This window comes from Piliocolobus tephrosceles, chromosome 17 (genome assembly GCF_002776525.5).
Source record: "Piliocolobus tephrosceles isolate RC106 chromosome 17, ASM277652v3, whole genome shotgun sequence".
NCBI lineage: Eukaryota > Metazoa > Chordata > Mammalia > Primates > Cercopithecidae > Piliocolobus > Piliocolobus tephrosceles.
Window position 1 is genome coordinate 12,870,545 of NC_045450.1, and position 27,961 is coordinate 12,898,505.

The 27,961-nt window shown below is 46.1% G+C and overlaps 1 protein-coding gene across 2 annotated transcripts in view; it reads left to right on the forward strand.

Moving 5' to 3' along the window:
• Nucleotides 1-7,196: 7,196 nt before the first annotated feature.
• SHISA9 (shisa family member 9) overlaps nt 7,197-27,961 on the forward strand; it is a 334,187-nt gene continuing 313,422 nt past the window's right edge. Inside the window, exons 1-2 of one of the 2 annotated variants that reach the window (XM_023231133.3) lie at nt 7,197-8,210; nt 14,063-17,227. In XM_023231133.3, the coding sequence (XP_023086901.2) occupies nt 7,525-8,210; nt 14,063-14,165 (789 nt within the window). In that variant the 5' untranslated portion in view covers nt 7,197-7,524 and the 3' untranslated portion in view covers nt 14,166-17,227. Of the gene's footprint in view, nt 8,211-14,062; nt 17,228-22,230; nt 22,359-27,961 lie in introns of those variants that run through there. The other variant, XM_023231132.2, reaches the window with a different exon arrangement.

Genomic DNA, 27,961 nt, shown 5'->3' on the forward strand with positions numbered 1-27,961 from the left:
CTTTCTTTCTTTCTTTCTTTCTTTCTTTCTTTCTTTCTTTCTTTCTTTCTTTCTTTCCCTCTCTCTCTTCTCTCTCTCTCCCTCTCTCTCTCTCTCACTCTCTCTCTCTTTCTTTCTTTCTTTTTCTTTTGAGACAAAGCCTTGCTCTATCACCAGGCTAGAGTACAATGGGTGATCTCGGCTCACTGCAACCTCTGCCTCCCCAGTTCAAGCGATTCTCCTGCCTCAGCCTCCGAAGTAGCTGGGACTACCAGTGTGTGCAACCACGCCCAGCTAATTTTTGTATTTTTAGTAGGGATGGGGTTTCACCATGTTGGCCAGAATGGTCTCTAGCTCTTGACCTCGTGATCAGCCTGCCTCGGCCTCCCAAAGTGCTGGGATTACAGGTGTGAGCCACCATACCTGGCCTTTTCTTGCTTTCTTAGGACCTGCGAAGCCACTATGCAAAAAAGATTGGGCTAGCCTGAGGGAGCATGAGACCTCATGGAGTGGAGAAGAGCTGTCCCAGGTGTCTATTCCAGGTGAACCTGGACACAGCTGGCCTGCAATAACAGCAAATGCGTGAGTGAGCCCATCCAAGATCAGGATTGTCCAACTGAGAGCAACCTTAGTTGCCAGCCCACAGAACTGTTAATTAAATACAAATGGTTGTTGTGAGCCGGTAAGCTTTGGGGTGATTTGTTACATGGCAAAAACTGATACATTCTGTATTTATAGGAGTTTGAGCAGAGAGACAGGGGGTCTGCAGAGTAAACAACTATGGGGTTTTCATCTCGTCTCCATTGATTCCTGGGGATACACTAAGTTATTTTAATCAATGTAGTTAACTGGAAAATGCATGATCCCAAAACCTATTTTGGTTTCATAGCACAGTTGGAAGGAATTAAATTATTTAGATAATTGCTTCAACTTACTTCATTTGTAAACAAAAGCTACTGTGAAGCTCTTAGATTAGTGGTCACAGACTTGAATTTCACTTTTAATAAAAAGACTAAAAATTGGTGTCATTTAGCCCCAATGAACAGGTTTGCTAATTTTCCCTGATAAGAATTTTTTAAAATACCACACACATGCCTCATAAACACAAAACTAACATTTACTAACTTCAACGTTATTTGAGAAAGTTAACTGTGACTCAAATACAATGTCCAACAAATGTGAAAGGTATTTACTCAACACATTTCATCAGCCTTGTTTTTTCTGAATTTCCTATGAACCATTGAAACCTTCAACACATACTGGTATTGTTCTAGCATTTGAGAACTGCTTTATTTTATTTTACTTATTTATTTATTTTTTTGAGACGGAGTTTCACTCTTGTCACCCAGGCTGAAGTGCAATGGTGTGATCTCAGCGCACTGCAACTTCCACCTCCCCTGTTCAAGCGATTCTCCTGCCTCAGCCTCCTGAGTAACTGAGATTACAGGAGCCCACCACCACGCATGGCTAATTTTTGTATTTTTGGTAGAGATAGGGTTTCACTGTGTTGGCCAGGCTACTCTCGTACTCCTGACCTCAGGTGATCTGCCCGCCTCAGCCTCCCAAAGTGCTGAGATTACAGGCATGAGCCACCCCGCCTGGCCTAAGAACTGCTTTTGAAGAATGTCTACCAAAATTCTTCCTGCTGTTTCTGAAAATGCCTCCATGCATTTAACTATGACTTCTCAAATGCCACCACCCCTGAGAAGCCATCCTTTCCTCTGTAAGTGGAGCTAAACATCCTCTTTTAAGTTCCTGTAACCTTAATCCCTATTTCTGCTAGAGGTGCATCACCTATTTACGGGACCGGCTACAATATTAGTGGTGCTCAGTGCAAAAGTCAAAATGATTTTTTCCAGTACACAGCACTGAACCAAGCTTGGGGCCCTTTAGAGCATGGAGAACTATGGGACTGCACAGGTCCCATACCCATAAGGCCTTCTCTGTCTCTATATTTCATCTTCCCCTGAAGATTTTGAGATCATGGAGGGCAAAGCCCTTGTCTCAGTCATCCGTCTTCCTGGACATCAGTGCATTGCCTGGCATCTTGTCATCCTTCAGGTTTACTATAGTAAGAGTGACCATTTATTAAGCACTGCTGAGGTTCTATTCACTGACCACACACTTTATGCAAAGTATCAATCATCTGTAACATTCTTGAGTAGAGAGGCATCCTTCTTATTCCCATTTTCCAGATGAGAAAACTAAGACTTGGAGAGATTAAGTGATTTATTCAAAGTCATAGATATCCTATGAGAAAGAGAAATAAGTTAAACACAGCCATGACTCAGTGGGTTTCAATCAATTTTGCCCCTCAGGGGACATTTGGCCATGCCTAGCTGCATTTTTGGTTGTCACAACCAGGGGGTGCTGCTGGCATCTAGTGAGTAGAGTCCAGGGATGCTATTAAATGTCCTACAATGAGCAAGACAGCACAAGACTTTCTCACCCACATGATCCATACAGGGGCATATTCCCAGTAAGTACCCACCTGTGATAGTGACTGTATTTACTGACTTGACGTGTTCGGAGGAAATCTACTGTTTTCTTTGCAGAGCAAAATGAACTCAGATGATTCTTCTCTCCTTTTAATATTTTTCAAAGACTTGGAAAACAGGCTGGGGCAATTTTCCAGGGACAGCGCTTCACCTCCCACCCACCCCAACACAGAATTATCCACTCCAAAGTGTCTATAGTGCTGAGATTGAGAAACCCTGGATTAAGGAGAGACCAAAGCCTGTGCTTCCTAAACTTCAGTTTTTAGTACCAGACACTTCACATTATTTTATTTTTATTTCTTTATTTGTAAATACTCTAATGTCTTTTTTTCCACAATTGACTTTACATTGATAGACTTCAAATAATTAACTATATGGCTTAAACATTTATTCCAGTGACTCCATGTTTGACGCGTTATTATTTTCTTTCTAGTACACATTGAAATATCTGTAAAACTATTAATATGACAAAGATCTTTATTGGGGTACCACCAAAAATAATCTTCCCTACCACCACCAGTCCCGGGGAACCAAACTTCAGACCTAGTTCACCTTTTTTTTTTTGAGATGGAGTTTCCCTTTGTTGCCCAGGCTGGAGTGCAGTGGCGCCATCTTGGCTCACTGCAACCTCCACCTCCCGGGTTCAAGGAATTCTTTTGCCTCAGCCTCCCGAGTAGCTGGGATTACAGGCATGCACCACCATGCCTGGCTAATTTTTGTATTTTTAGTAGAGATGGGTTTCACCATATTGGCCAGGCTGGTCTTGAACTCCTGACCTCGTGATCCGCCCACCTTGGCCTCCCAAAGTGTTGGGATTACAGGCATGAGCTACTGTTCCCGGCCCAGACCTAGTTCACTTCTATAAGGTTTCCCTCATCTGTTCGTGAGAGAATAAAATATATCAAATCAGCTTGTTGCTTGAAACTGGCAAGGTGCTAGCTACATTTCACTTCTGATTTTTTTTTCTCTCTTTTTTCTTCTCCTCTAGGCTAACAGTTGCTTAAAAACCTCTTTGAAACCCTAAAAGCCACCTGAGGAGGACAATTAACAAACCACTCATTCTGGTGAGGGCCAGAGCACATATAATTCAATTTGTTGAGTTGCTTATGGAAAGTGCTTGCAATGTACTGGTAACCAAATATCCTTTGTTATTAAGACATGGTTCCCTTCTCTAATTGTTAGGGAGTACAATTGCATTCTTGTTGCTGTGTGTACTGCAGTCTGACATAATTAAGGCTAGAGCAAATGAGATTCTTTAGATATTAAAAGTGCCTGTGTTGTAAATAATAATGTCATCCTCTCTTTCATAGAAAGCATTTTCACTAAGAGTTGGATTTTAATATCAATGCGTTTGCAGGAATTCTTTTGGGTCATGGTTGGGGGACATTGATGATGATTTTTAATCTTCCATGAGTTCACCAGGTGTTCCAATTAGGTCATTTATAACCCTCATCCCTCCCCTCAAGGAGCCCTGAAATAAGTACTTCCTCACTCACATTTTCCATACAGGGGTTTGTTCCCAATAAGTACCCACCCATGGTAGTAACTGTATTTACTGACTTGATGTGCTTAGAGGAAATCGACTTTTTTCTTTGCAGAGCAAAGTAAACCCAGAGGATTCTTCCCTTTTTTAAATATTTTTCAAAGGCTTGGGAAACAGGCTGGGGCAATATACCAGGGAGTGGCAGTCACTATAGCAGACAGGAACAGGAAGGTAATCTGGTTTGGGGAAAGCTCATGGGGGGATAGGAGGTTGAAGGTTTAGAATCATTGGCACAGAAGCCACACAGGGTGGCTCCCTGCTTCTTTCCCAAGCACAAGCTCTGCACTCTTCTTGACACAAACAGGGGGCAGTCTCTGTTAATTAAAGCGAGGAGCAGCAGCCACAGTGAGCCTCCTCTGAGGACCGGAGTCAAATGTCCAGGTGACATGCAATATTTTACAGAGATTGGAAGCAGATTCTGAAATGGACTTTTCTCTCCAGATTTTGTCTCTTTTTTTCTGAAATATTTTTTTAAATCAAATTTACAAGTACCTTAAAACTCCCAACCCTTGCAGAAAGGTGTCTGTGACCTACTGTTCTCCCATGTCCCTGGTTAAACTCTGCCCTAATACCTGCTGAGTTGGAGTCACATAGAGTGGAGGAAGAGGCCTGGGTTAGGAGTCGGGCGTCTAAATCCAGCCCTGGTGGGACCATTGCTGGCCATGTGATCTCCCACAAAGCTTTTAACCTCTGAGCCACAGCTTCCTGGAACATAGGAAGCTCCCTGGAGGGTCCCTTTCCATTTCCGATGTAGTATACAGAAAACTCCCACCCTTTATATACATAATGACAGCAGACACTCCATCATCCGTGTCCTAAGTGTTCCTTTCCTTTCTCAGTTTAAGACAGAGTCTTGCATAAAATATCCTAATTAATTAATACAGCCCATGCGTATTTTTGAGTGTTTACCATGCGTAGAACTGTACCCCCGGGGCTGCACCCTCCAGCCCTGCGCACAACCCAAAAGGCTCAAATCCATGGAGTTGCATGCAGGGCTGGAGGGCGCAGCCATGGACCGGCAAGGCAGCCCTGTATGCCTGGGTTCTAGGTGCTGGGGACATGGTATGGGAGTCAAGGCCCTCTCCATTACACAGTTTACATCTCAGTGCAGGCAGACAGATGAAAATGCAAATACATAATATAGTAGGAGGTAGATAGAAAGTTTGGAGTCCTATTTTATGTAGGGGCTGGAGGGCAGTTTCTGGACTCAAATTTCTTGGGTCAAATGTCAATTCTGGCACTCATTTCGCGGAGCTACTTGGGCAGCTGGTTTAACTGCTTTGGGGCTCATTCTCTCCCTCTGTTGTGTGGGCCTGGTACTATTACTTAAGAGAGAGAGAGTTACATGAAACCAGTCACTCGGTGGTTCAGCAAATATTTCCAGACCGTCTGCTATATGCTGGGCACTGCTCTGAGCTTCCTTGAGGAGCCGCTTTTAGAAAAAGCAAGCTTAGTGGGTATGTTGCAGGCACTGAATAAATGTCAGCTCTCATTAGCTCTCACACACCAGTGCTTGTGTTTGTAGGACTCACAAGGTGGTGGTGGGCGTGGGTTGCCAGTCATGACAGACTTTCCATACTGTCCTATTTTGGGGAATCTATTATAATGAATCTGGTGAATTTGGATTAAATGTGTTCATACCTTCCCCAGGTGGGTTTGGAACATAATACTCCTGAGTATGCCCTGTCAGTCCTGCTGTGTATTTGCAAATCTTTTTTGAAACATCAAAAGGTGACTTTTTTTTTTTTTTCAAAGAGAAGGGGCGATTAGCCAAACTTCCTCTCATTTGGAGAAAACTTGCAACAGAGTCCCAATAAATCCTCCCACGCTTTCTCAATTCGGGTGACCCTAGTAAACCATTTTACATGTCGTCCAACTTTTCGTTCTGTGAAGGTGCCCTGAGAAGCCCTTGACTGCAGCCAAGTGGAGAGGAGGGTTGTGGAAACATTATCTCCTTGCAAATCGCCTAGCAGCCTGCAAAGTGTATACTTAGTTAATGCAATTAAAAAACAAAACGCCGGGGCGTGGGGAGATCTAAATTTGGTGTAGCAGCTTTGGTGCAAATCCTGTTTTGGGGCTACTGGAGTCAAATTCAAGCAGAGGAGAGAAAGAGGTGGGAGAAATGAGAGAGGGCCTCCGGGGAGCTGGAATTCTCTAGGAGAGAGAGGGCAGATTTGAAAACACAGAGGAGACGGGAGGCTGGAAGCCGAGGAAGCAAGGCAGAGCTCTGCAGCCCCCGGTGAGGATTTCCGGGGGGATCCTTGGGGACAGGGGCCAGCCAGCTCCGGAGACCAATGCGCGGGCTCTAGGTCCGGGAGGGTGGCTGAGGCTGGGTGCCCAGGCCTTGCGCTGCGCCAGATCCGGGAGCGCAGAGGCGGCGCCGCGGTGTGCCCTCCTGTGGAGCGCAGAGAAAGCTGCGGGGGCGAAAAGGGACAGAAAGCGGCAGGTTCGAGGGGCTGGGGGACTTCCAAGGAAAGACCTTCCAGGACACGCCATAGCCTCGGCCTTGTTCCGCTGTCCTCTTACCCCCGACCTTCTTTGATGAGTTCGTCCCAAGCCCCTCTCCCCGGAGGGTGCTTATCCTCGGCCCAGGGGCTTGCCACCTGTCCTTCCCAGCTCCTCCTGGGTCCTTGCATGGGCCCAGGGAGTTGAGCCATGCGGGTTCCGCGCGCAGGTCTGGAGGGCGCAGCCGGGAAGGGCAAAGCGGCCCCGCACGCCTGGGAGGGGCGATCCCGACCAGACTGCACCCAGTCTGTCTTGGAGTGAAAGCCACGTAGTCTGTCCCCATCCTCTCCGAGTCATCCTTTCCCTGATGGACAGATTTTGGCCGCCGCTCCTGCGCACGCACCAGTGAAAAAACTAGGAGCTGAGCCGCCTCTGCGCTCTGGACAGGGCTGAGCCGCGCCTCCTACCCAGAGAGGGCGCGGGAGGTCCCGCCGCGGTTCTCCACCTGCCGGGAAATCCGAGCGGCTCCTCTAGCCTCAGCGGCTGCCGAACTCGCTCCTCCCCGCCCGCTCTCCTGGCTCAGCTCTGCACGCCCCCCCGCCAGCCCCCCCCCCGGGCCCCCCCCCCCTGCCCCCCCCCCCCTCTAGAGCTCGCGCTCGCCCCCCCCACCCGCGCCTCCTCTGCCCGCCCTCCTCCCCCTCCCCCTCCCCCTTTCCTCCTGCCCTCCCTTCATTCCACAAGTGTCGCTTCGCTCTCTCCAGCGCACTTGGCGAGCTGAAGAGGTGAGAGGGATACTGCGAGAGGGCTCGGGGCGGCCAGTCCGGGGCCGCGGGCCAAGGCTAGGCGCTGCCAGCCCGATTCGCCCCTGCTCTCCGCCCCCGCCTCTCCCAGTGGCCGGCCGGACCTGCACCCCGAGCTTGCCCCCGCTCATCCTCCCCCCGCCCGGCCGGGCGCGCTCCTCCCCGGCCAGCCCCTCGGCGCGCGGCGCTCTGGAGGCGAACGCGGGCTGAGCCGAGCGCAGTGGCCGCCGACCACCGAGCGCCCCGCGCCGCTCCCTGCATGTGCGGCCCGCGGCGGCTCGCAGCCCCCGGCAGCAGCCTCGGCAGCTTCGGCCGCGCCTCGAGAGGCGGCCGCAGCGGCTCCAGCGGCGGCCGAGCGGCCGAGCCCGGGCTGGGAGACACCATGCGCCGCGTCCTCCGGCTGCTCCTCGGCTGCTTCCTCACCGAGCTGTGCGCCCGTGTGTGCCGGGCGCAGGAGCGAGCGGGGCACGGGCAGCTGGCGCAACTGGGCGGCGTGTTGCTGCTGGCGGGGGGCAACCGCTCTGGGGCCGCCTCAGGAGAGGCCAACGAGGGCGCCGAGGCTTCGGACGCGCCCCCGACCCGGGCGCCCACGCCGGACTTCTGCCGGGGCTACTTCGATGTCATGGGCCAGTGGGACCCGCCGTTCAACTGCAGCTCGGGCGACTTCATCTTCTGCTGCGGGACTTGTGGCTTCCGGTTCTGCTGCACGTTTAAGAAGCGGCGACTGAACCAAAGCACCTGCACCAACTACGACACGCCGCTCTGGCTCAACACCGGCAAGCCCCCCGCCCGCAAGGACGACCCCTTGCACGACCCCACCAAGGACAAGACCAACCTGATCGTGTACATCATCTGCGGGGTGGTGGCCGTCATGGTGCTCGTGGGCATCTTCACCAAGCTGGGGCTGGAGAAAGCGCACCGGCCCCAGAGGGAGCACATGTCCAGGTGGGCTGCCTCCCCTTCGCCCTCCCCTCCGGGCTTCGCTCTCCCTGCTCTCTCCTCCCCACCTTCCCCCAGGCAATGGCGCTCCCCACGGTCCCCACTCTCCGAATCCTAGCCTCTCCGCTGGGGGATGTCACCGGGAAGCCAACTTCGGCTTGCAGCGCGGAGAAGGGGCGCTGGGCTCAGCACAGGTGTGGATCTGAGCGTGTGCGTGTGTGTGTGAGCGTGCATGTGTGTGTGACTCTGCCCCCTCGCCGCCTCCTCCCGCTGGTGATTGAGGCGGACTTGAGGACACACAGCCTCGGAGCCCGTGGCCCCGAAGTCTTGGGATTTGGCGAGGGGGTTCTATGGCACCACTCGGATTCCAGGTGCTAGCTTTTTGGTAAACAGGGGCAGGCGAGCCCGAAAGGGAAGGGGGGCGTGTGTGAGCCCGAGCGCGCGTGTGTGAAGGAGGGAGGGTCAGAGTGAGTGCCGCCTGCAACTCGTACGACTCGCGAAAAGGAGGCGAGGGAGGTGGAGTGAGGGGAGGGCGAGAACAAAAGCCTTGCTTGGAGCGGCCGCCTCGCTTTACCACAGCTTCGCGGTCCCTGGATTTGGGACCTCAGCTGCCCCCGCCCCTTTACCCACCTCGTCCATTTCTCCGGCCACCACCTCTCCCTGCCCGGGGCCGTGGCCATCGCTGCAGATTGAGCCCCTTGCCCTGGCTGGTTTGGACTCCGGGGGCCCGAGCCCCCTCCTCCCGCGCCCTCACTTCCAAGTACCCTGATTTCGTCAACTTTCGGGTTTGTCTCGTTTATTATGCAAGCCCCAGCACCAGCTAGTTGCAGCAGATGGGAGAAGGCATTGGGGGATTAATGGAGGTATTTGCCTTTTTTTTTTTTTTTTTTTGAGTGTCTAAATCGATTCGCAAACTCCGTAACTTTGGAGGCGGAGGACGCAGCCACTAGGAGCCACTAAGCCCCCGGCCGCGGGAGAGACTGGGGGTTGGCGTGAGGTCCGGGCGGGCGGGGTGCAAGGAGCGACTAGCGGCCTGCGAACAGCTGGATGGTTGGGGCATATAAGCTTTAACTGTCCCCTTTCCGAGTCTGGGCAACGAAGTCGCTGTGTTTTCCTCTACCCTCTCCCCACCCCTTCTCCTGCGCCCCCTCTGCCGGGGGCTTGTGTGTGCGCGCGCGTGTGTGCACGCGCTCCGTGTGATGCCTAAAAAATCTGAACAAAGAGACCCACCAAAAATAGGGAAAGGAACATCACCACCTCACTAGTAATTATTTTCTATTTATACGCAGAGTATCCGATGAGATTTTTTTTTTTTTTTTCCCAGAGAGAAGAGATTTTGGGGGAAGAGGTGAGGAAGTTCTCGGTTTGGGTCAGCAGGGAGCTGTGGGTGGACGGTGGGGTCTTGTTGCACAGAAGTAAGCTCCGAGGGGCTTCCGAGAAACCCTGACCTACTAAAGGAGTAAAGCTCTGGCCCCGCCCACCTTCCGCAACCACAGGGTGTCCTGTCCCCCGCCCCACCGGCCAGGCCAGTCCCTGTTAATTCCCGGGGTCTGTGTTAAGATGGGGGGAGAAGTGGTCTCAGGACTGCGGCAGCGGGTGTCGCCTTGGTAGGGAAAGATAGACTCCGAGACAGGTAGGCTGCCTTGCAGATTTGGTTAACTACTGCTGAAATCTCCACCAAGCCCTGTCCTCGCGAACCAGCTCTTAAAAGAGCCCTCCTTGATGGTTGGCCGGACGGGAGGTGGGCAGGTGGGGAAAGGAGCTAACCTTTGGGCATGTATGGGAGAAAGTGATGCTATATCAGCCCTCTTTGATCTGGGCGTTCTAGTGACAGCTCTCTACCGGTTAGTTACCCAAGGGCCCAGCAAGGACCCAACTTCCTAGTCCTGCCCCTCCCCCCCCACCCCGTGCAGCTCTGCTGGGGGAAAATTGACCACAGCTGAGCGGGTTACAGCTATTTTCTTCTGCAGCTATAGGGAGGGTATGCCTGGTGGCAGAATCTAGGGGACCCAGTCCTGGGGTACCAGAACCCCAACACAGGTCCTCCCAGTATTCATTTTTGAGAATTCCAGAATGGAATGTAAGTGCATACTCCTGAAAAGAGAGTTGTTGATTTTTACTGGCGGCTTCTGAGGTATGATTTTCCACTGTAACTGCTGTTTAGTATTACCTGGCATGTTTTATTTAAAAAATCCTGTCACCAGGGGTCCCACCCTAAGCTACTTAGATCCAAATCTCTAGGGTGAGACCTGAGCCTCTGTATTTTTTTTTTCTTTTTGTATTTTTAGTAGAGATGGGGTTTCACCATGTTAGCCAGGCTGGTTTCGAACTGCTGACCTCCAGTGATCATCCCGCCTCAGTCTCCCCAAGTGCTAGGATTACAGGCATGAGCCACTGTGCCCGGTTGCAGCTGCACCTTGAAAAGCTCACCAGGTGATGCTAATGTGCAGCCAATCATTGTTAAGGAAAAGGAACTAACACCTGCTGAGCACTGTACAGGCAGCCAGGCTTTGTACTGGGGTGTGTGTGTGCGTGTGCAAGTAAACACTCTCTCATTTATTTCTCACAACTACCTTATGAGACAGGTGCTATTTTAATATCCATATACATTCAAGAAAATCATGGCTCGAGTGAGGTGCTATGTCCAAGGTCACAGAGTTAGGAAATTGTGCGTTACCAGTCTCCCGGTTTTAATTGTGTTTTCACAATTAAATGTGATGTTTTCAGATTGAATAAATGTCAGGATCTGGGGCAGTGTCCTAAAATGCAGATTCTTGAGTTTGATCCACAGAGATTCTGAATCAGTAATTTCTGGGTGGGCCTGAGAAATCTTCATTTAATAATGAAGATTGTAATCCCCTAATGGCTCTGAGATAAAGTGGTCCACACTTGGGGAAACACTGGTCTTGGGTTTGGGGATATTTCACGGGGTTGAGGGATTGATAAATTAATCCAGGAGAAAGGAGAGGAGCCACTGTGACTCTCTTACTTTATTTGCATTTTTATTTTTTATTTTTTTGAGACAGTCTCGCTCTGTCACCTAGGCTGGAGTGCAGTGGCAGGATCTCGGCTCACTGCAACCTCTGCCTCCCAGGTTCAAGTGATTCTCCTGCCTCAGTCTCCTGAGTAGCTGGGAATACAGGTGTGAACCACCAGGCCCGGCTAATTTTTTTGACTTTTTAGTAGAGACAGGGTTTTACCTGACCTCATGTGATCCTTCCACCTCTGCCTCCCAAAGTGCTGGAATTACAGTCATGAGCCACTGTACCCTGCCGTATTTCCGTTCTGTTGCTTGTTTCTCAACATATGTAACCTTTCTGTGGTGCTGGGGCTGCTCCAGGTACCTGGCAAATGCATCCTGGGCTGCTTATGCAGTTAATCATTTGGAGTCCCAGCTATGGCAATCGACTCAGTAGCCTTTTCCAGATCGTGCCAAGGGATGCTCCACTGGATGTCGACATGCCAAGCTTGGCATCAGAGAGGCTGCTATGATGCAAAGCAGCTTCCAGGTGAAATTAACCTGCCAGTCACAGCCTCTTAATTTTTGTCTGGAGCTGCAAGGGACCCTGAATGGGGGTTTGTTCTCATCCAGACTGAAAGCATATTCTCTTGAAAGACATAAAGCATCCTGTTGCACCCCCATTATCAACTTTGCCCCTGGTGACCAGTAAACTTGGGTTTTGCTGCAGAGGCCTCCAAGGTATCAGTTTGCAGGTTCAAAGTCCTGGGCCTGTGGCCTGCTTGCTTCTGGGCTAATTAGGGCTGAGAAAAGGAGAAAGACAGCAATTCCAGGAAGCGGTGGGGGAGGGCTTGCATGGGATCTTGTAAGAACTGAACAAATGCCCATTCAGCAGCTGCAAGGGCAGCCACAGTCAGTCACTATTTATTAGAATAAATGACTGCACATGGTAGCCAGCTATGGATACCAAACCATGTAGACATGCTTTGCTTGATCTGCAAGGTATTTCTACTTAGGTGTTTTTATTTTTAAGTTTTCCTCAATTTTGTGTTGTGAAAAGTTTTAAACATACAAAAAAAACCTTGAAAAATCACAAAATAACTTCAGTATATGCTTTATCTAGATGAGGATTTCTCAACCTTGGCACTGTTGACTGGGGAATCCTGTGTTGTGTGGGGCTGTCCTGTGCTTGGCAAGATGTCTGGCAGCATCTCTGGTCTCTGCCCACTAGATGCTAGTAGCACACACTTCACATCCCAGTTGTGACAGTGAAAAATGTCTTTGGACATTGCCAAATGTCGTCTAAGGGCAAAACTAGCCCAGTTGAGAACCACTAACTTAGATTGAACAATTATTAGTATTTTGTCATAGTTGCTTTATTGCTCATACACTCTCTCCATATTTTTTCTTTCCCTTCTACTTCTCGCCATCCTCCTTCCCCCTTCTCTCCTTTCCTCCCTCCCTCTCTCCTTCCTTCCTTCTTCCCTTCCTCCTTTCCCTCCCTCCCTCCCTCCCTTCCCTCCTTCCCTCCATCCCTGCATCCCCTCTTTCCCCTTCCCTCCCTCACTCCTTCCTCGCTCCCCTCCGTCCCTCCCTCCCTCCCTCCCTTCCCTCCTTCTTTCTTTCCTCTCTTCCTTCCTTCTTCCCTTCCTCTCCTCCTTCCTTCCGTCTTCTTCCCTTCCTCCTTCTTTCCTTCTTTTTTTCTTCCTCCCTTCTCCCTTCCCTTTTCTCCCTTCTCTTTCTTTCCTTCCCCTCCCCTCTTCTCATCTTCCTCCCTTCCTCATTTTCTTCCTTCCCTCTTCCCCTCCCTCCCTTTCTTCTTTCTTTCTTGGCTGAAACATGTGAGAATAAGTTGCAGACATGACACTTAGTCCCTTATATCTCAGCATGGGGCTTTCCTGAGAGCAAGGACATTCTCCTACACAGCACAATTCCATTATCAAACCCAGGAAAAGAAGAAAAATCCCATAATATGATCAGACATCCAGTCATTTAAAAATTTCTCATTTGCACAAAAAAATGTCATTTAGAGCTTGGTTTTGCACATCAGGACCCGGCTCATTGTATTTGGCTGTGAAATCTCTTTAGTCTCTATTATGCCTGGTGTTTTAAAACCAAGTGAGACTCAGTTGCCAACATTTAAAAACTGGGAGATTTCACGCAGGAATCCGGATTCCTGATTTCTCCTGAGAACTCAGTGGGTCTGGTGACATTGGATCTGCATTTTCACACAGCAGCTATTGGTTGCCACTGAGTGATGACTGCCCCCTTCAGGAAGCTCTTGGGTTCATCTCAGTCACCACGTCCACCCAATTCACTCTATTTTGTTAACTGCAGTCCCTAGAGAGTCAGTCAAGTTGGTCTGAATAGCGCAGACTGCAGTCAGATGGCCTGAGATTCCATCTCAGCTCAGGCACTTAATAGCTGTGTGACCTTGGAAAGGTTGCTTCACCTCTCTGAGTCTCAGGCTCTTGTCTGCAGGTGGAGTATTCACTGAGACAGGGCTTGGAAAACTATGAGCACAGGATCTGTCACATGGTTAGTGCTCAGCAACTATTACCTTTTTATCACTATCCTTACTATTCACATTTTCTACCTCTTGTCTACTGAAGAGAATTATGTTGTCATCTGGATCTTGGTGACTAACCCTTGCTCTGCTATATTTATTTAGCTGTGTGACATTGACCAAGTCTCGTAACCTCTCTGGACTTGCATTGGAATCTGAGTGGGAGGGGCTGGCAGGTGCAGAATAGGAGGGAGGGTCTATGTGTGACTACATTAAATACATTGCAAACTGTTGGCCTGAGTGGTGTTGAAAAATCCTTGTTGGTTTTGCAATTTTGCCATAAGCTTATGTGTAAATTCTCATTTAATTTCACACCCTTCCCCCATGAGGTAGGCTCTATGACAATCTGCTGTTTACGGAGGCACAGATTTCTTTCCAAGAGGATGAACCTGCCCCTGGTGAGTGGAGTGTCGGACTTCAAACCCGAACCATCTGAGTGCATGGATCCTTGACCGCTAGGCTGCACTGCATTTGAGTGCAAATCTGCAGGGATTCCAGTCTTCTCAGATCACAAAGAAGTACATGATGCCCTGCAAACAACAGTGCATGCCTCAGGGCCAGTTCAAGAAGCCACCGTAACATGAAGACTAGGAACATTTTCTATATTGGCCCCGGCAGGCCCAGACGTCTTGGTGGAGGCGTTGGTGAGAGATGACCTTGGGGACAGAAGCACATGTTTGAAGCTGTCTACACTTGAAGCCAGTAGGGAACACATGTCATTATTTTGTCCACCTTCAAACAGAATTGGAAATCCAAGTGGCAAGTGGCAGAGCAGGATCTGGTGTGTTTTAAAAACATGCTTCAGAAGAACTGGCATCCCTTGCAAAGAAATAGCAACAAATAATGATAAATGCACCTCCTTCTCTTGCCTTTTCCCTTCCAATTTCTCTCCTGCCTCCCATCTTTCTATGCATTTGTGGTTATCCTAAGGCTTTGACCAGCTTCCCAGGCTGGAGAAGTCCATGTGTGCATGCATCTACTGTTGGCCACGGACAAGTCTTTATTTTTCTTTGCAGGATATGTTGGCTTCTCTTTGGGCACTGAGTCCTTGCATTTTAAAAATCAGCTTCATTGAAGTATAATTTACACAACAAAATGCACACATTGTAAGTGTATAATTTGATGAGCTTGGACAAATGTCTACACCTGTGTCACCATGACTGTAAAAAGCTCACTCATGCCCATTGCCCTTGCATTTTGGAGAAATAAATGATGCTTCTTGTGTAAGAAGAAGTGCTCAGGAACTCTATTCAAGTGTTTAAAAGTCAACACATAGATTGGACATTGGGATACCTGGAGGCTTTGAAGCAAGATACTGGGACTCTCAGTTCTGTTTGGAAATATTGGTGTCATATATTTATCATTGTAATTGGAAAGAAAAGAGATGCACCATTTTCTTCGTGTTTCTTGGATAAGCTAAGCTCATTCCCACCTTGGAGCTGTTGCACTGGCCCTTGTGTGGCTGGTCTCTCTTCATCACCAGGGTCCCAGCTCCAATGTCATCTTCTCTGAGAAGCCGTCCCTGACCAGACTTAGTTGCTTCCCACCCCAGCCTGACACACTGCAGCCCATCACCCAGTCAGTGTTGTTTGCTTCATTTTTACATTATGGTCTAAAATTAACTTGCTAATTTACTGATATACTAGTTTATTATCTGTCTCCTTCCATTATTCCCTTCCTTCCTTCCTTCCTTCCTTCCTTTCTTAAGAGCCAGAGTTGTACTGTGTCACCAGGGCTGGAGTACAGTGGTGCGATCTTGGCTCGCTGCACCCTCTGCCTCCCAGGTTCAAGCGATTCTTCTGCCTCAGCCTCCCGAGTAGCTGGGATTACAGTCACCCACCATGACGCCACGCTAATTTTTATATTTTTATTAAAGACAGGGTTTCACCATGTTGGCCAGGCTGGTCTCAAACTCTTGACCTTAAGTGATCCACCTGCCTCAGCCTCCCAAAGTGCTGGGATTACAGGCATGCACCACTGCTGCCGGCCCTTTTATTATCATTCATAGTAAGACACACAGGGACCACAATTGTCTGTTCTACTCCATAGTTGGATTCTGAGTGCCTAGTTCAGTACTTGGCAAGTAAGAGTTCTGCATTTGATATCCTGGTTTACCTGGCATAACAAAGTATCTCCAAATTCATTCATTCATTCATTCATTCATTCATTCATTCATTCATTCATTCGGTCTTTACTGAACATCTAACTTATGCCCAGCACTGTGCTGACAGATATGAGAGAACTGTGAATAGTACAAAAACAATCCCTGCCCTTGCAGAGCTAACAACCAAATATCAGGAGACAGATAACACACAAGGAAATGTACAAGAAAGTTGAGCCAGCACTTTTATAAGTACTGGTTCTAGTACTAGCTTTCATAAGAAAGTACTGGTTCTAGTACTAGCTTTCAGTACTCTCTTGTGAAATGTTCAATATTCAGTCTTTTCAACCTCAAAAATAGCAACGTAATTACATTGAAACATAATTGTTTGTTTAAAACAACAGTTATGTAGAAACATAATTCTCCTGAACTGGGTGGAAGGCTATCAAGAAAAAGTGTAGCTGCTTCTTCAGGTAACTGCAGGAGACAGGGTTCTCTAGAGAAACAGAACAAATATACAAAGAGATTCATTATAAGGAATTGGCAAGTCCAAAATCTCCAGAGCCTTTGTTCTTGTACAAGTCTGAAGGCCGACAGGCAGGAGAATTCTCTCTTTTTGGGGGAAAGGTCAGCGTTTTGTTCTATTCAGGGCTTCAGATGATTGGATGAGGTCCGCTCACATTAGAAGGGCAATCTGTCTTACTGGCATTAGAATGCAACCTGTTTTACTCAGCTCACTGATCTAAATGTTAATCTAATCCAAGAGCACCCTCACAGAAACACTCAGAATAATGTTTGATCGAATATCTGGGCATCCCAAGGCCCAGTCACGTTGGCACATGACACTAACCATTCCAGTACCCTTAGGGTCTTGTCACTTGGAGTGTGGCCTGTGAACCAGCAGCATTTTTATCACCTGGGAGCTTGGGCAGAATCTCAGGCCCCACCTCCTGCTCACTGAATCAGAATCTCCATTTTAACAAGATCCCCAGGTATCTGGATGCACCTTAACATCTGAGAAGCACTCAAACTATGTGCCACAAACAAATGCCAAATTCTTAGGCATTTGTGTGGCTTGGAACACATAGTTGGTTATTTCTACTGTCTAATTCATTACATTTTTTCAGCACATCCCTGTCTATAGAATGCTTTTTGTATGCACCCCAATATATGCACATTTATAAGCATATGCATGAACCCATGGACAATGATTAGGTTGTCCATTATGAAGCATACGTAAGGACAGAAATTTGAAACCAAGCTTGAGGGTGAAATAAATATTATTTGAAAATCTGTTGCTAATTGTGATGACTTCATACTATCATTAGTTACTATCTCAATGCATAATGTACACTGAAGGGTGAAGTTTATCATTAATAAAAACATCTAGATTTGAACCACTCCTCCTGAGCATTTTCATTATTTTTATCTGACTTTGTTTTGATCTTAATAGACCGTCATTGTTTTAACCTTGTGAGAAGCTTTTGAAGAGAAGGGGAGGGGAGTCCAGTTTAGTGTTTTTTTGTGCTTGCACGATCAGTGCTATCTTCAGGCTGTGGTTTTGTTAAGAAGGGGGCGTTTTTAAACCACATGTCTGCTTTGTGATGGTTAGCCAAGTCAAAAGTGTCAGGTTGGTGCAAAAGTAATTGCAGTTTTTGCCATTAATTTCAATGTCAAAAACCGCAATTACTTTTGCCCCAAGCTAATAAATAATTTAATCTGTGCATACCCTTCGGGGGCACATATAATTGCCATACAGGTAGCGTATCCCAGCGACGGGACTGCTGGTGGTCACCTTCCTTGGTCCAAGATTCCTGATTCCTGCCGTCTTACATGGGCCTTCTGGGAGTGGGCGCCAGCATCAGTACACATAAGACCATACAGAAAAGTTCTGACATTTCTTTCCCCCATACCAAATCGGTTTATGCAGTCTCTGGAGTGAGCGAGCCGCACTTTAAAGACTCTTTGTCCAGGAAATGAAGGCTCCTAACGATCCTCATCTCTGCTACATGCTCTAGGAAGGGCTACCCTGGGGGAAAAGTGTCCTTGGGCTTTTGGGCTGATATTTCACAAATTTTGGTACTCAAGAGAAACCCAGGGTATCTGCGGATGGCAGAACGGAGCAAGTTCACAGTAGCCATTCTGATTACATACTTTGTTATCCTTTCGAAAGCCTGAATAGTTTGGGAGTTTTGGGGCTCGGGAGAGTGCGGGACTCCTTAGAAGATCAGACAAAAGTGATGGCTTCTTACTTGAGAAAAATGCACAAAATTTCTATAAGATCACCTGAAGCTCAGCATGAAGAGCTGTTTGAAAGTGAAAAAGGCAAGTTAGGTTTGGAAGGCATCTGTCTTTTGTCTCAAAACTTTCTTTCCCTGCAGCCCCTTTGAATTTGAGACCCTGCTTATTGCACAGAGGTCAGAAGGAGCCCAAACTTTGATTTCAAAGACGTTCAGGATTGCATCTCCTCCCAATCCCCGCACTGCTTAGTGAGTTCATGTGGGCAATATTTCACTCTGTGAAACGGGTTATGCTGGTGGACACTGTGTCATGCGCCCCTCCTCGTCGGCCCTCTTCCAGTTTCATTGGCTTTTTTGCTTGTTCTCCAAATATGTCAGCTCTTTTCTGCCTCAGGGCCTTTGCACTTGCTGTTCTCTCAGCCTGGAATGCTCTTCCCATCATCTTCACGTGACCAGCTCCTCGCTGTTCAAGGCCCATCTCCAGTGTCACCCCCTCACAAAGGCATTTCCTGATTTACACCGCACCTCTCCCTCCTATTTATTTGCAACTTAAAAAAAGTATACAGTTCACTGGTTTTTGGTATATTTAAAAAGAATACTTTAAAAAAAGTATAGTATGCAATTCACTGGTTTTTAATATATACGTTGGTGTAAAAGTAATTGTGGTTTTTGTCATTACTTCTTTTTTTGGGGGGTGGGGGCTGAGTTTCACTCTTGTTGCCCAGCCTGGAGTGCAGTGCTGTGATCTTGGTTCACTGCAGTCTTTACCTGCTGGGTTCAAGCGATTCTCCTGACTCATCCTCCTGAGTAGCTGGGATTACAGGCGCCCACCACCACGCCCAGCTAGTTATTGTATTTTTAGTAGAGACGGGGTTTCACCATGTTGGCCAGGCTGGTCTTGAAATCCTGACCTCACGTGGTTCACCCATGTCGGCCGCCCAAAGTGCTGGAATTATAGGTGTGAGCCACTGCAACCAGCCCATTTTTATCATTACTTCTAATGGCAAAAGTTGCAATTCTTTTTGCACCAGCCTAATACTTACAGCGTTGTGCCACCATCATCACTACTTACTCCCAGTCCAGTATCTAATTCTAATGAGGTTTTCATCACCCTAAAAAGAAATCCATATCCATTAGCAGTCACTTTCCTCTCCCCTCCCCGTGTCCCCTGGCAACCACGAATCTACTTTCCATCTTTATGGATTTGCCTATTCTGGACATTGAATATCAATGGAATCATACAACGTGTGGTCTGTTGTGTCTGGCCTCTTTCACGGGGAATAATGTTTTCAAGATTCATTCACGTTGTAGCAGATACTAGTGCTTCATTTCTTTGTATGGCTGGAGAATATTCCATTTCCTGTAACACATCTCGTGTGTCCATTCGTCAGCTGACGGCCATTCGGGTTGCTTCCACTTGTTGGCTATTGTGGAAATCGCTGCTGTGTCCTAGGTTCTCTTGATCACATTACTCTTATTTATTTGATTTGCAGCCCTTGTTTGTTTGTTTGTTTATTTTTGAGATGGGGTCTTGCTCTATCGCCCAGGCTGGAGTGCAATGGCATGATCTCAGCTCACTGCAACCTCTGCCTCCCGGGTTCAAGTGATTCTCCTGCCTCAGACTCCTGAGTAGCTGGGACTACAGGCACACACCACCACGCCTGGCTAATTTTTGTATTTTTAGTACAGATAGGGTTTCACCATGTTGCTCAGGCTTGTCTCGAACTCCTGACCTCATGATCCACCCTCCTTGGCCTCCCAAAGTGCTGGGATTATAGGCATGAGCCACCGCGCCTGGTCATTTATCTACTTAACATGTTTATTGTTATTATTTTTAAAAATCTTCTCCCAGAGAATATAAGCTCAAGGAAGGCAGCAACCTTGTTCATCTTGGGCACTGCTGTATCTTCAGGGCCTTATATAGTGCATGGCACATAGTAGATGATAAATATTTGTTAAAACAATGAAAGAATGAGAGCTGTTGTTATTCTCTTGTCTCTCAGTGGACTCAATCTTTTCCTCTCGTTCATGTGGGGCTCTTTCTGTGTTGGCTTCTGACAGTGCAGCTGTTGTGAGAAGCATGTGCACTCGTCTGCCTAAAGTCCCTCTGTAACCCCTTTCTCACAGCTGAGATGTCTTCTCACCAGCTCTAGTTCTTACCCCATCATTCCATTGCCCCGTGATCGACAATTCCCCCATGCTCGGGGCCTCTGTGGCCTTAGCACAGTCTCAAATTTGAATGTGTAGCAGATTCTCACAGATTGCTGGGCTAACTCCACCCCTGGAGTTTCTGACTCAGGAGGGCTGGATGGATCTGAAAATTTGCATCTTAACAAGTTCCCAGGAGACACTGCCAGGACACTGACACCGTTGATAGGCGGGCTGTTGTTTGAGAATCGCTGCTGTAGTGCGGTAAATTCCAGCAGACAGGCTGGGCCTGCTGAATTCTTGGGTGGTCTGTGTGGGTTTCCCCCAAACAGTTCCTCTTCCTACTCTGCCTCTCAGTGTGTGGGCTCAGAGGACTCTGGACAGCTAAGGGCATGAGGGTATATCCTCCAACACGGCAATACTACTTGTGGGTTTACACCCTGGAGAACTTCTCTGCGGTACAGAGGAGGCTGGTATGAAGATGTTTATTGGCCAGCTGCAGTGGCTTGTGCTTGTAATCCCAACACTTTGGGAGGTGGAGGTGGGAGGATCATTTGAGGCCAGGAGTTTGGAACCAGCCTGGTCAACATAGTAAGACCCTGAGACCACATAGTGTCAGATATAAAGAGAGAACTAAATTTCTTTCTACAAAAGAAAACAAATTAGCTGGGCGTGGTGGCATGTGCCTGTGGTCCCAGTTATTCAGGAGGCTGAGGTGGGAGGATCACTTGTGTCCAGGAGTTCGAGGCTGCTGTGAGTCATTGCACTCCAGCCTGGGTGACAGAGCAAGATACTATCTGAAGAAAAAAAAAAAAAGATGTTTATTGCAGTGTTGTTTATCGGGGGTGGGGAGTTGGTGACCATCTAGATGGCCGTAATTATGGAAATGACAAATAGGGCTGATAGTCTGCTGGTTTGCAATGATGGCAGCTGTTTGGAGCTGCCATCCATTCTGATGGGTTTCTAATGGGCCAGTTCCTCCACCGTACTAATTGCTGCATATGAAGACCCATTCTGGCAGGTAAGTGAAATGTGGGGATTGCATATGACAAAATACTATGCAGCGGTTGCAAGGGATGAAAGTGATTCACATTCAGCAATATGGCTAATGCTCACGTGTGAACGAAGGAAGAAATGGAATGAGGTTTATGGTAAAAACACTGTTTATGTAAAAGACACCCACATATACAATAATACCTACAAAAATATTCTGTATCTTTCAAGGATATTCATATAATCTGTATAAACATATGATGGAGAGTAAAGAGAAAAAATGTGTTGGTAGGTCTGATCTCAGGTGCGATATCTTTTTGGCAGCTCTCTGATCTGTTCTGTGTATGAACACTGAGGTGTTTTTTTTGCTAAGTTTCCATCTAATGAAGATCACTGTCATAGGCTGAATTGCGTCTCCATGCCCATACTCACTCCAAAAATACTCAGGCTCAAATTCCTGTGCCACAAGTTATTGGCTCTGTGACCTTGAGCAGGTCGAATCACCTTTCTGAGCCTTTGTTTACTCATCTGCAAGGAGTAATAATCCTCATAATGTGTTTTGTGCTGCTTTGTTTAGTTAAGACATGTAATGCGATTAGCACGGTGCCTGGCTTATGGCAAATAATAAATGTTATCTACTATTACTAATACTGGGTCATTGCTGTACATGAAGGGTTTGTATCTAGTGTCAGATATAAAGAGAGAACTAAATTTATGGAGTGCAGACACATTACATGTATTCATCATTTAATCCTCTTAAAAACTCCATGGGGTAGATAGTCCTGTTATTACACGGCTGCTGTGAAAAGCATGTGCACTAATCAGTGTAAAGTCCCTATGTAACCTCTAATTACAGTGATTTTATTTACTTAGGTTTTTCTTGACTCCACCTCTAACTAGAATGGTGGCTCCATGGAGTAACCTGCCTTGCCATCTGTTGAGGACTGCAGTACTCGGCGGATAGCAGCTGCCAATCATTGTGTTTTGAATGAACAGATTTAAATTCTTTCTTCTTTCAGGGCCCTTGCGGATGTCATGAGGCCACAGGGCCACTGCAACACTGATCACATGGAGAGAGACCTAAACATCGTTGTCCACGTCCAGCATTATGAGAACATGGACACGAGAACCCCCATAAATAATCTTCGTAAGTACAGCTGCACGAACTATTTCCGGTCCCATGTGGTGACCTGAGCAGCGGTCCCATTGCCAGATTTCATGGAGCGTGCTTGGGTTAGTTAAGAGCTCTTTGTGGGCAGGTTAGAAGCTTTCTTTCATCTCTTTTGGATGAAGCTGAATTTGGCATCATCAGATGTCACTTGGTTGCTTTCTTTGTTAAATGGCGACCCACTTGGTTGATTTCACATGATGGATTCTTTTAGCTAGTAGACAGCTCGATTGATTCATCTTGATGGATCTCTTAACTAGATTAGTGGACCTCTTGGTTGTTTCATCATGGTTGAATACTTAGTTAACCAATGGATTATTGGGTTGGTTCATTTTAGGTAGTCAATCTGTTAGCCAATGGTTTACTCACTTATATGTCTGCCTCCTGAGGTGGACCAGTTGTGACTTGTAGATTTCATGCTGTTTTCAATGATGAAATACTAGTTCAGAAGAATTATGTCTATTATTTGTAAAGCTAGAATTTCATAAAAATAATCCACAAAATATTCTGTGTGTAGGGGGTGCAGGGAGTGGGTATTGAATTTTAGTCCTATTAATTTGAGGTTCCTCTGTTATGATTCAACAGCACCAATTCATTTCCATTGTTCTGCCAGGGGAAGAAAAGCTGTGTTTGCTATTGTGTTTCAATAGGTATTTTTCACAGAGCATGATTGGGGATCTTGGTGTACTCCCAAAGATTTTCTTTCCTTTCAAAGGTCTGTATATACAATATACATCGTGGAGCTTATGCTCTGACCTATGAGACTGGAGAAAAACTAAGATTGTTTAGTTTTTGACAATAATGTACTACTGTGGTTACCCCAGTAATTATGTTTTCAAGTAACCCCCACATTAAAGTGATGTGGAGGGTTTGGTTTAAAATAACAAAAGCCAGACAATTTACAGGATGCATTTAGTTGTGTGGCTGGAGGTTCCTGAAAACAGAAACAATTCTAGTGTTGCACATTTTTACAGACTGGGTTGCCTTTGCTGAGGCTCCACTAGGAGTTGCCTGAGTGTTTTATTTGCTGAATCACAATTTTGGACTGTTTGGTTGCAAATTCTTATGCTCAATGGGTAGCGGAAGAAGCCTGTGGAATTTGACCTAGGTAATGTGAATTCTCTGATTCTGCCTAGTGATGATTTTTCATGGTTTGGAAATTGTTGCAGTGTGTTAGTAAAGTCAAGTTTGCACGGTTGAAAAATAGGCCACCAAGCAGAATGTTTTAGGTTTAAACATATTAAATAATTTAACATGATTAGTGAACTGGATCACAAAATGGTATGAGAAATAGCAACATTTTAGAGAAAAATACACCAGCAAAAAGAAGTTTTATGACCAAATCCCATAGCCCCCAAAGATATGGTAAATGGCATCAATTCTGGCATGGCAACTGCTGTGTCTGATTTCTGGCTTTAATGGAAGTAAGCACATTTTCTTTCAGTAGGCACTGGAAAATGAGTTGAACCTAGTCGTGTGTGTGGGTCCTAAACATCATATATAAATGAACATGATCGCAGAGCAGAGAAATTGAAAGGGTGTCGAGTCCTTGGCTCTAAAAGGTGATTGCTAACAGATTTTTCCCTTGAAGTTCCAATCTCTAGGATGATTTTGAATCAACACTCAAATGAAATAACAAACTCACTGAAGTCAGCTAAGTTTCATCATTCCATCAGGTGGGCGGGAGGCGTTTTCATTGAAAGTTGTACTGAAAATGGATTACTGCTCCGAGATGGGTGTCCAGGGACAGAAGTCTCTTGCGCCAAGCTACTTTGGTTTATTTATGATTCTTGCATTTGGTCTATATTTGTGCCTAAGTAATCAGTGATCTTTTACATCAAGGGAGAAAGTGTCTCGTGCTAGTCTACTGGGTAGCACTAGACAAGAGAATTCCTGGGAAACTACAGGGGAGAATTCCAGGGGTCATGCTACAAACACTGCATTCTTACAAGAATTGCCACAGATGTTAATTTCTTATAATCCTTCCAGGTTGATCCAGTTTTTCTTTCCTAGCATTGTTGGGAATATCTGAATATCAAAAATAAGAAGCATGTGACCTTTTCACTGGTTTATATTAATAAGCTTAATATATATAACACATTAATTCAGTAGCTGACAGTAATAATAGATTTCCTTGTTTATCTTTTTATTGATTTACAGGAGCTACTTACATATTATAGATACAGAAAAACATTTGTATGTTCAGATGAACAGATGATTTGAGGAGAGAACAGGATAAGATGACTGATACTAATCAGTTAAGGGTTTAAGAAACCAGGCAATCATCAGAGAACATTTTGATTGATAGCGAAGTAGAAGGGAAGGTATCCAGTCTGAAAAATGGAAAATTAGACCAGCCCTTTGTGCCAGAACCAGAATGCATCCATTTAATATAAAACCCTTTCCTGGACATTATGGTATCTACAATGATTTTCCATTACACAAATTGGAAAGAATGATGCATCTATCTGTGAAACACCAAGAAGGGCACGTCATGCTATTTTCAGTTTGTTCTTCACTGAACATCCAAGTTGCTAGATTTGACTGGGATTCACTAGTCTCAAGTTAAATGTCATTTTCATGTCTATTCAATCACCCACTCGACATTGCTCTAAGAGAATACTAATCTCCATCAATTTCTCTCTTCTTATCTTAATATTAACCTTAGGTCTCTTTCTATTCTTTCCCTTAAGTTTTAGTCAAATGAGCCAGTGTAGAGATCTGGATATTTGGAAGGAGCGCCATGGAGAGGGACTTGGGTGAAGGTGAACGGGGAGGAAAGAGAACATTTTTGTCAACCTTTCTACATTAATTTTCTGGGGTTGATTTTTCCTGTGATATGTTGGACTTGCCTTTTTATCTAAAGATGGATTTTTCTTCAGCGGATGCTGTTCATGTTCTTTCCAGGCATTCAGTGATATTGCCTAAAAATATTTAGTCTGATAATCAAAAGGGCCTCAACCTCTTTGATTAGCAGGATGTAGTTTCCTGTGAGATGGTGATTTTCTGCAAATGCTCCTCGGCTTCTATATAATTATCATTTGTTTTTGAAGGCACATTTTGTCCTTAAGTGCTATGAACATACCCTGCCTCCCCCACCCCGACTTTCCTGGTTGCCAGTGACACCCCTCTTCCCCTTTGAGGGTGCAGGCTGCATTTAGGTTCCATTTGGTCTTATTAGGGATGGAAGATGTGAGTGAGGGGCCGTGGCTACAGCCTGGATCAATGTTTCTCAACTCATTTGTGTTCACAGCACATTTTTTGAAATACAGTTTTTGTTCCAAGTTGTGGGGTAGGGGGAGGGGGGAGGGATAGCATTAGCAGATAAACCTAATGTAAATAACGAGTTAATGGGTGCAGCACACCAACATGGCACATATATACATATGTAACAAACCTGCACGTTGTGCACATGTACCTTAGAAGTTAAAGTATAATAATAATAAAAAAAGAAATATGGTTTTGTTTTAGAGTACTTTTAAAAATATTTACAGCAGAAAGGTTGCAAAGATAGTACCCAGAAAAATGAATAAGACCTACTGTTTGATAGCACAACAGGGTGACTATAGTCAATAGTAACTGAACTGTAAGTTTTAAAGTAACTTAAAGAGTCTTATTGGATTGTTTGTAACTGAAAGAATAGATGCTTGAGGGGAGGGACTCCCCATTCTCCAAGATGTGCTTATTTCACATTGTATGCCTGTATCCAAGCATCTCATGTACCCTACAAATGTATACACCTACTATGTACCAGCAAACATAAAGCAACAACAACAACAAAAGATAGTACACGGAGTTCTATATACTCCTCACCCACTTTCCCCAGCATCAGCATTTGATATCACCAAGGTACCTTTGTCAAAACTAAGAAATCAACATGAGTACATTCCTTTTAGCTAAACTGTAGACAATGTTTGGATTCTGCTAGTTTCTTCACTAATTTTCCTTTTCTGTTTCCTAGAGTCCCATCCAGGATACCACGTTGTCTTTAGTAGAGCACACTTTGATCGTAGAATTTTAGTTGTGCGGTATTGCATAGTGATGTGGTAAAGACAGAAAACAACACTAAACAAGCCAGAAGCAATTACAAAGCCTTTACTGCCACAGTGTGAAATGTGTTTTCCTAGTATCTATAAAACATCTACTTGAAATTACTCTCTTTGGGTTACTGTTGGAATGGAACCAGTTGTTGGTCTGACTGTGCTCTTGTACATGTTCACAGGACAAAAACTTGCATATCCCACACACCCTTACAACCCCTCTTTGAAACCGGGTTATGCTATACAATAAATCCTGATGTTACATGATTTATTTTACAGCATAACCTGAGCAAGTGAGGAGAAATGATGACTTGATGTTTTAGAACACAAAATCCGTCAGAAAGAGTAGGCTCCTATTCCAGCCAATCACACCCTGACTCTCCTAGGACAGTTACCAAATAGATTTACAAGGAACCCCAAAGCAGACCTATGGCTTAGTTTCTGAAGACGCTGTATAGCTCATATCTAGGACCATTTATTAGTCCATATTTACCGAGGCACTTGGGATGTCCTACATTTAACTTTTGAAAATATTCCAAAGTATTTTAATATATTTAATGTATTAGCTAATTTAATTCTCAATCAACCCTCAAAGAGCCAAGTTCTATTCTGCCCCAGGGCCTTTGCATCTGTTGTGATTCATGCCTACTGCACACTGCTCCAGGCCTCTGTGTGTCTGATCTTTCCTCTTTCACCTCATACCCCAATGGCTACCTCATTAGAGAGGACTTCACTGTCTACCTCTGTCTCTCAAGTCACCCATTGTTTCCCATTTCCCCATTCTTTTCTTTTTGAGATGGAGTCTTGCTCTGTTACCCAGGCTGGCATGCAGTGGCACAATCCTGGTTCATTGCAACCTCCTCCTCCCAGATTCAAGTGATTCTCCTGCCTGAGCCTCCTAAGTAGCTGGGATTACAGGCACATACCACCACACCCAGTTGATTTTTGTATTTTTAATAGAGATGGGGTGTCACCATGTTGGCTAGTTTGGTCTTGAACTCCTGACCTCAGGTGATCCACCCACCTTAGCATCTCAAAGTGTTGGGATTACAGGCATGAGCCACTGTACCTGGCCCCCATTTTCTTTATAGCATTTTGTTCTCTCTGAAGTTGTCTCACTCATTATTTTATTTATACCTCTTCTACTACAATGTAAGCTGCAGGGGAGAAAATGCTTTGTATTGTCACAACTGTACTGCCCCTGCCCCACCAGGAACTGGGCTGACTCATGGCAGCAGCTCTATACATTTTATTTTTTAGTTTTGTAGAAATGGGTCTCATTATGTTGCCCAGGCTGGTCTTGAACTCCTGACCTCAAGTGATCCTCCTGCCTCAGCCTCCCGAGTAGCTCTATACATTTCTGTCCAATGAATAAAAAAGCCTATGGAAGATATTCCCATTTGATGAATGAGACAGTTGAGATTGGTGGAAATTAAAGAACTAATCTACCATGATGACTGCGGTTTGCTTCATACATACTCCATATAAAATTGTGGGAGATGGGGCCAGGTGCACTGGCTCACACGTGTAATCCCAGCACTT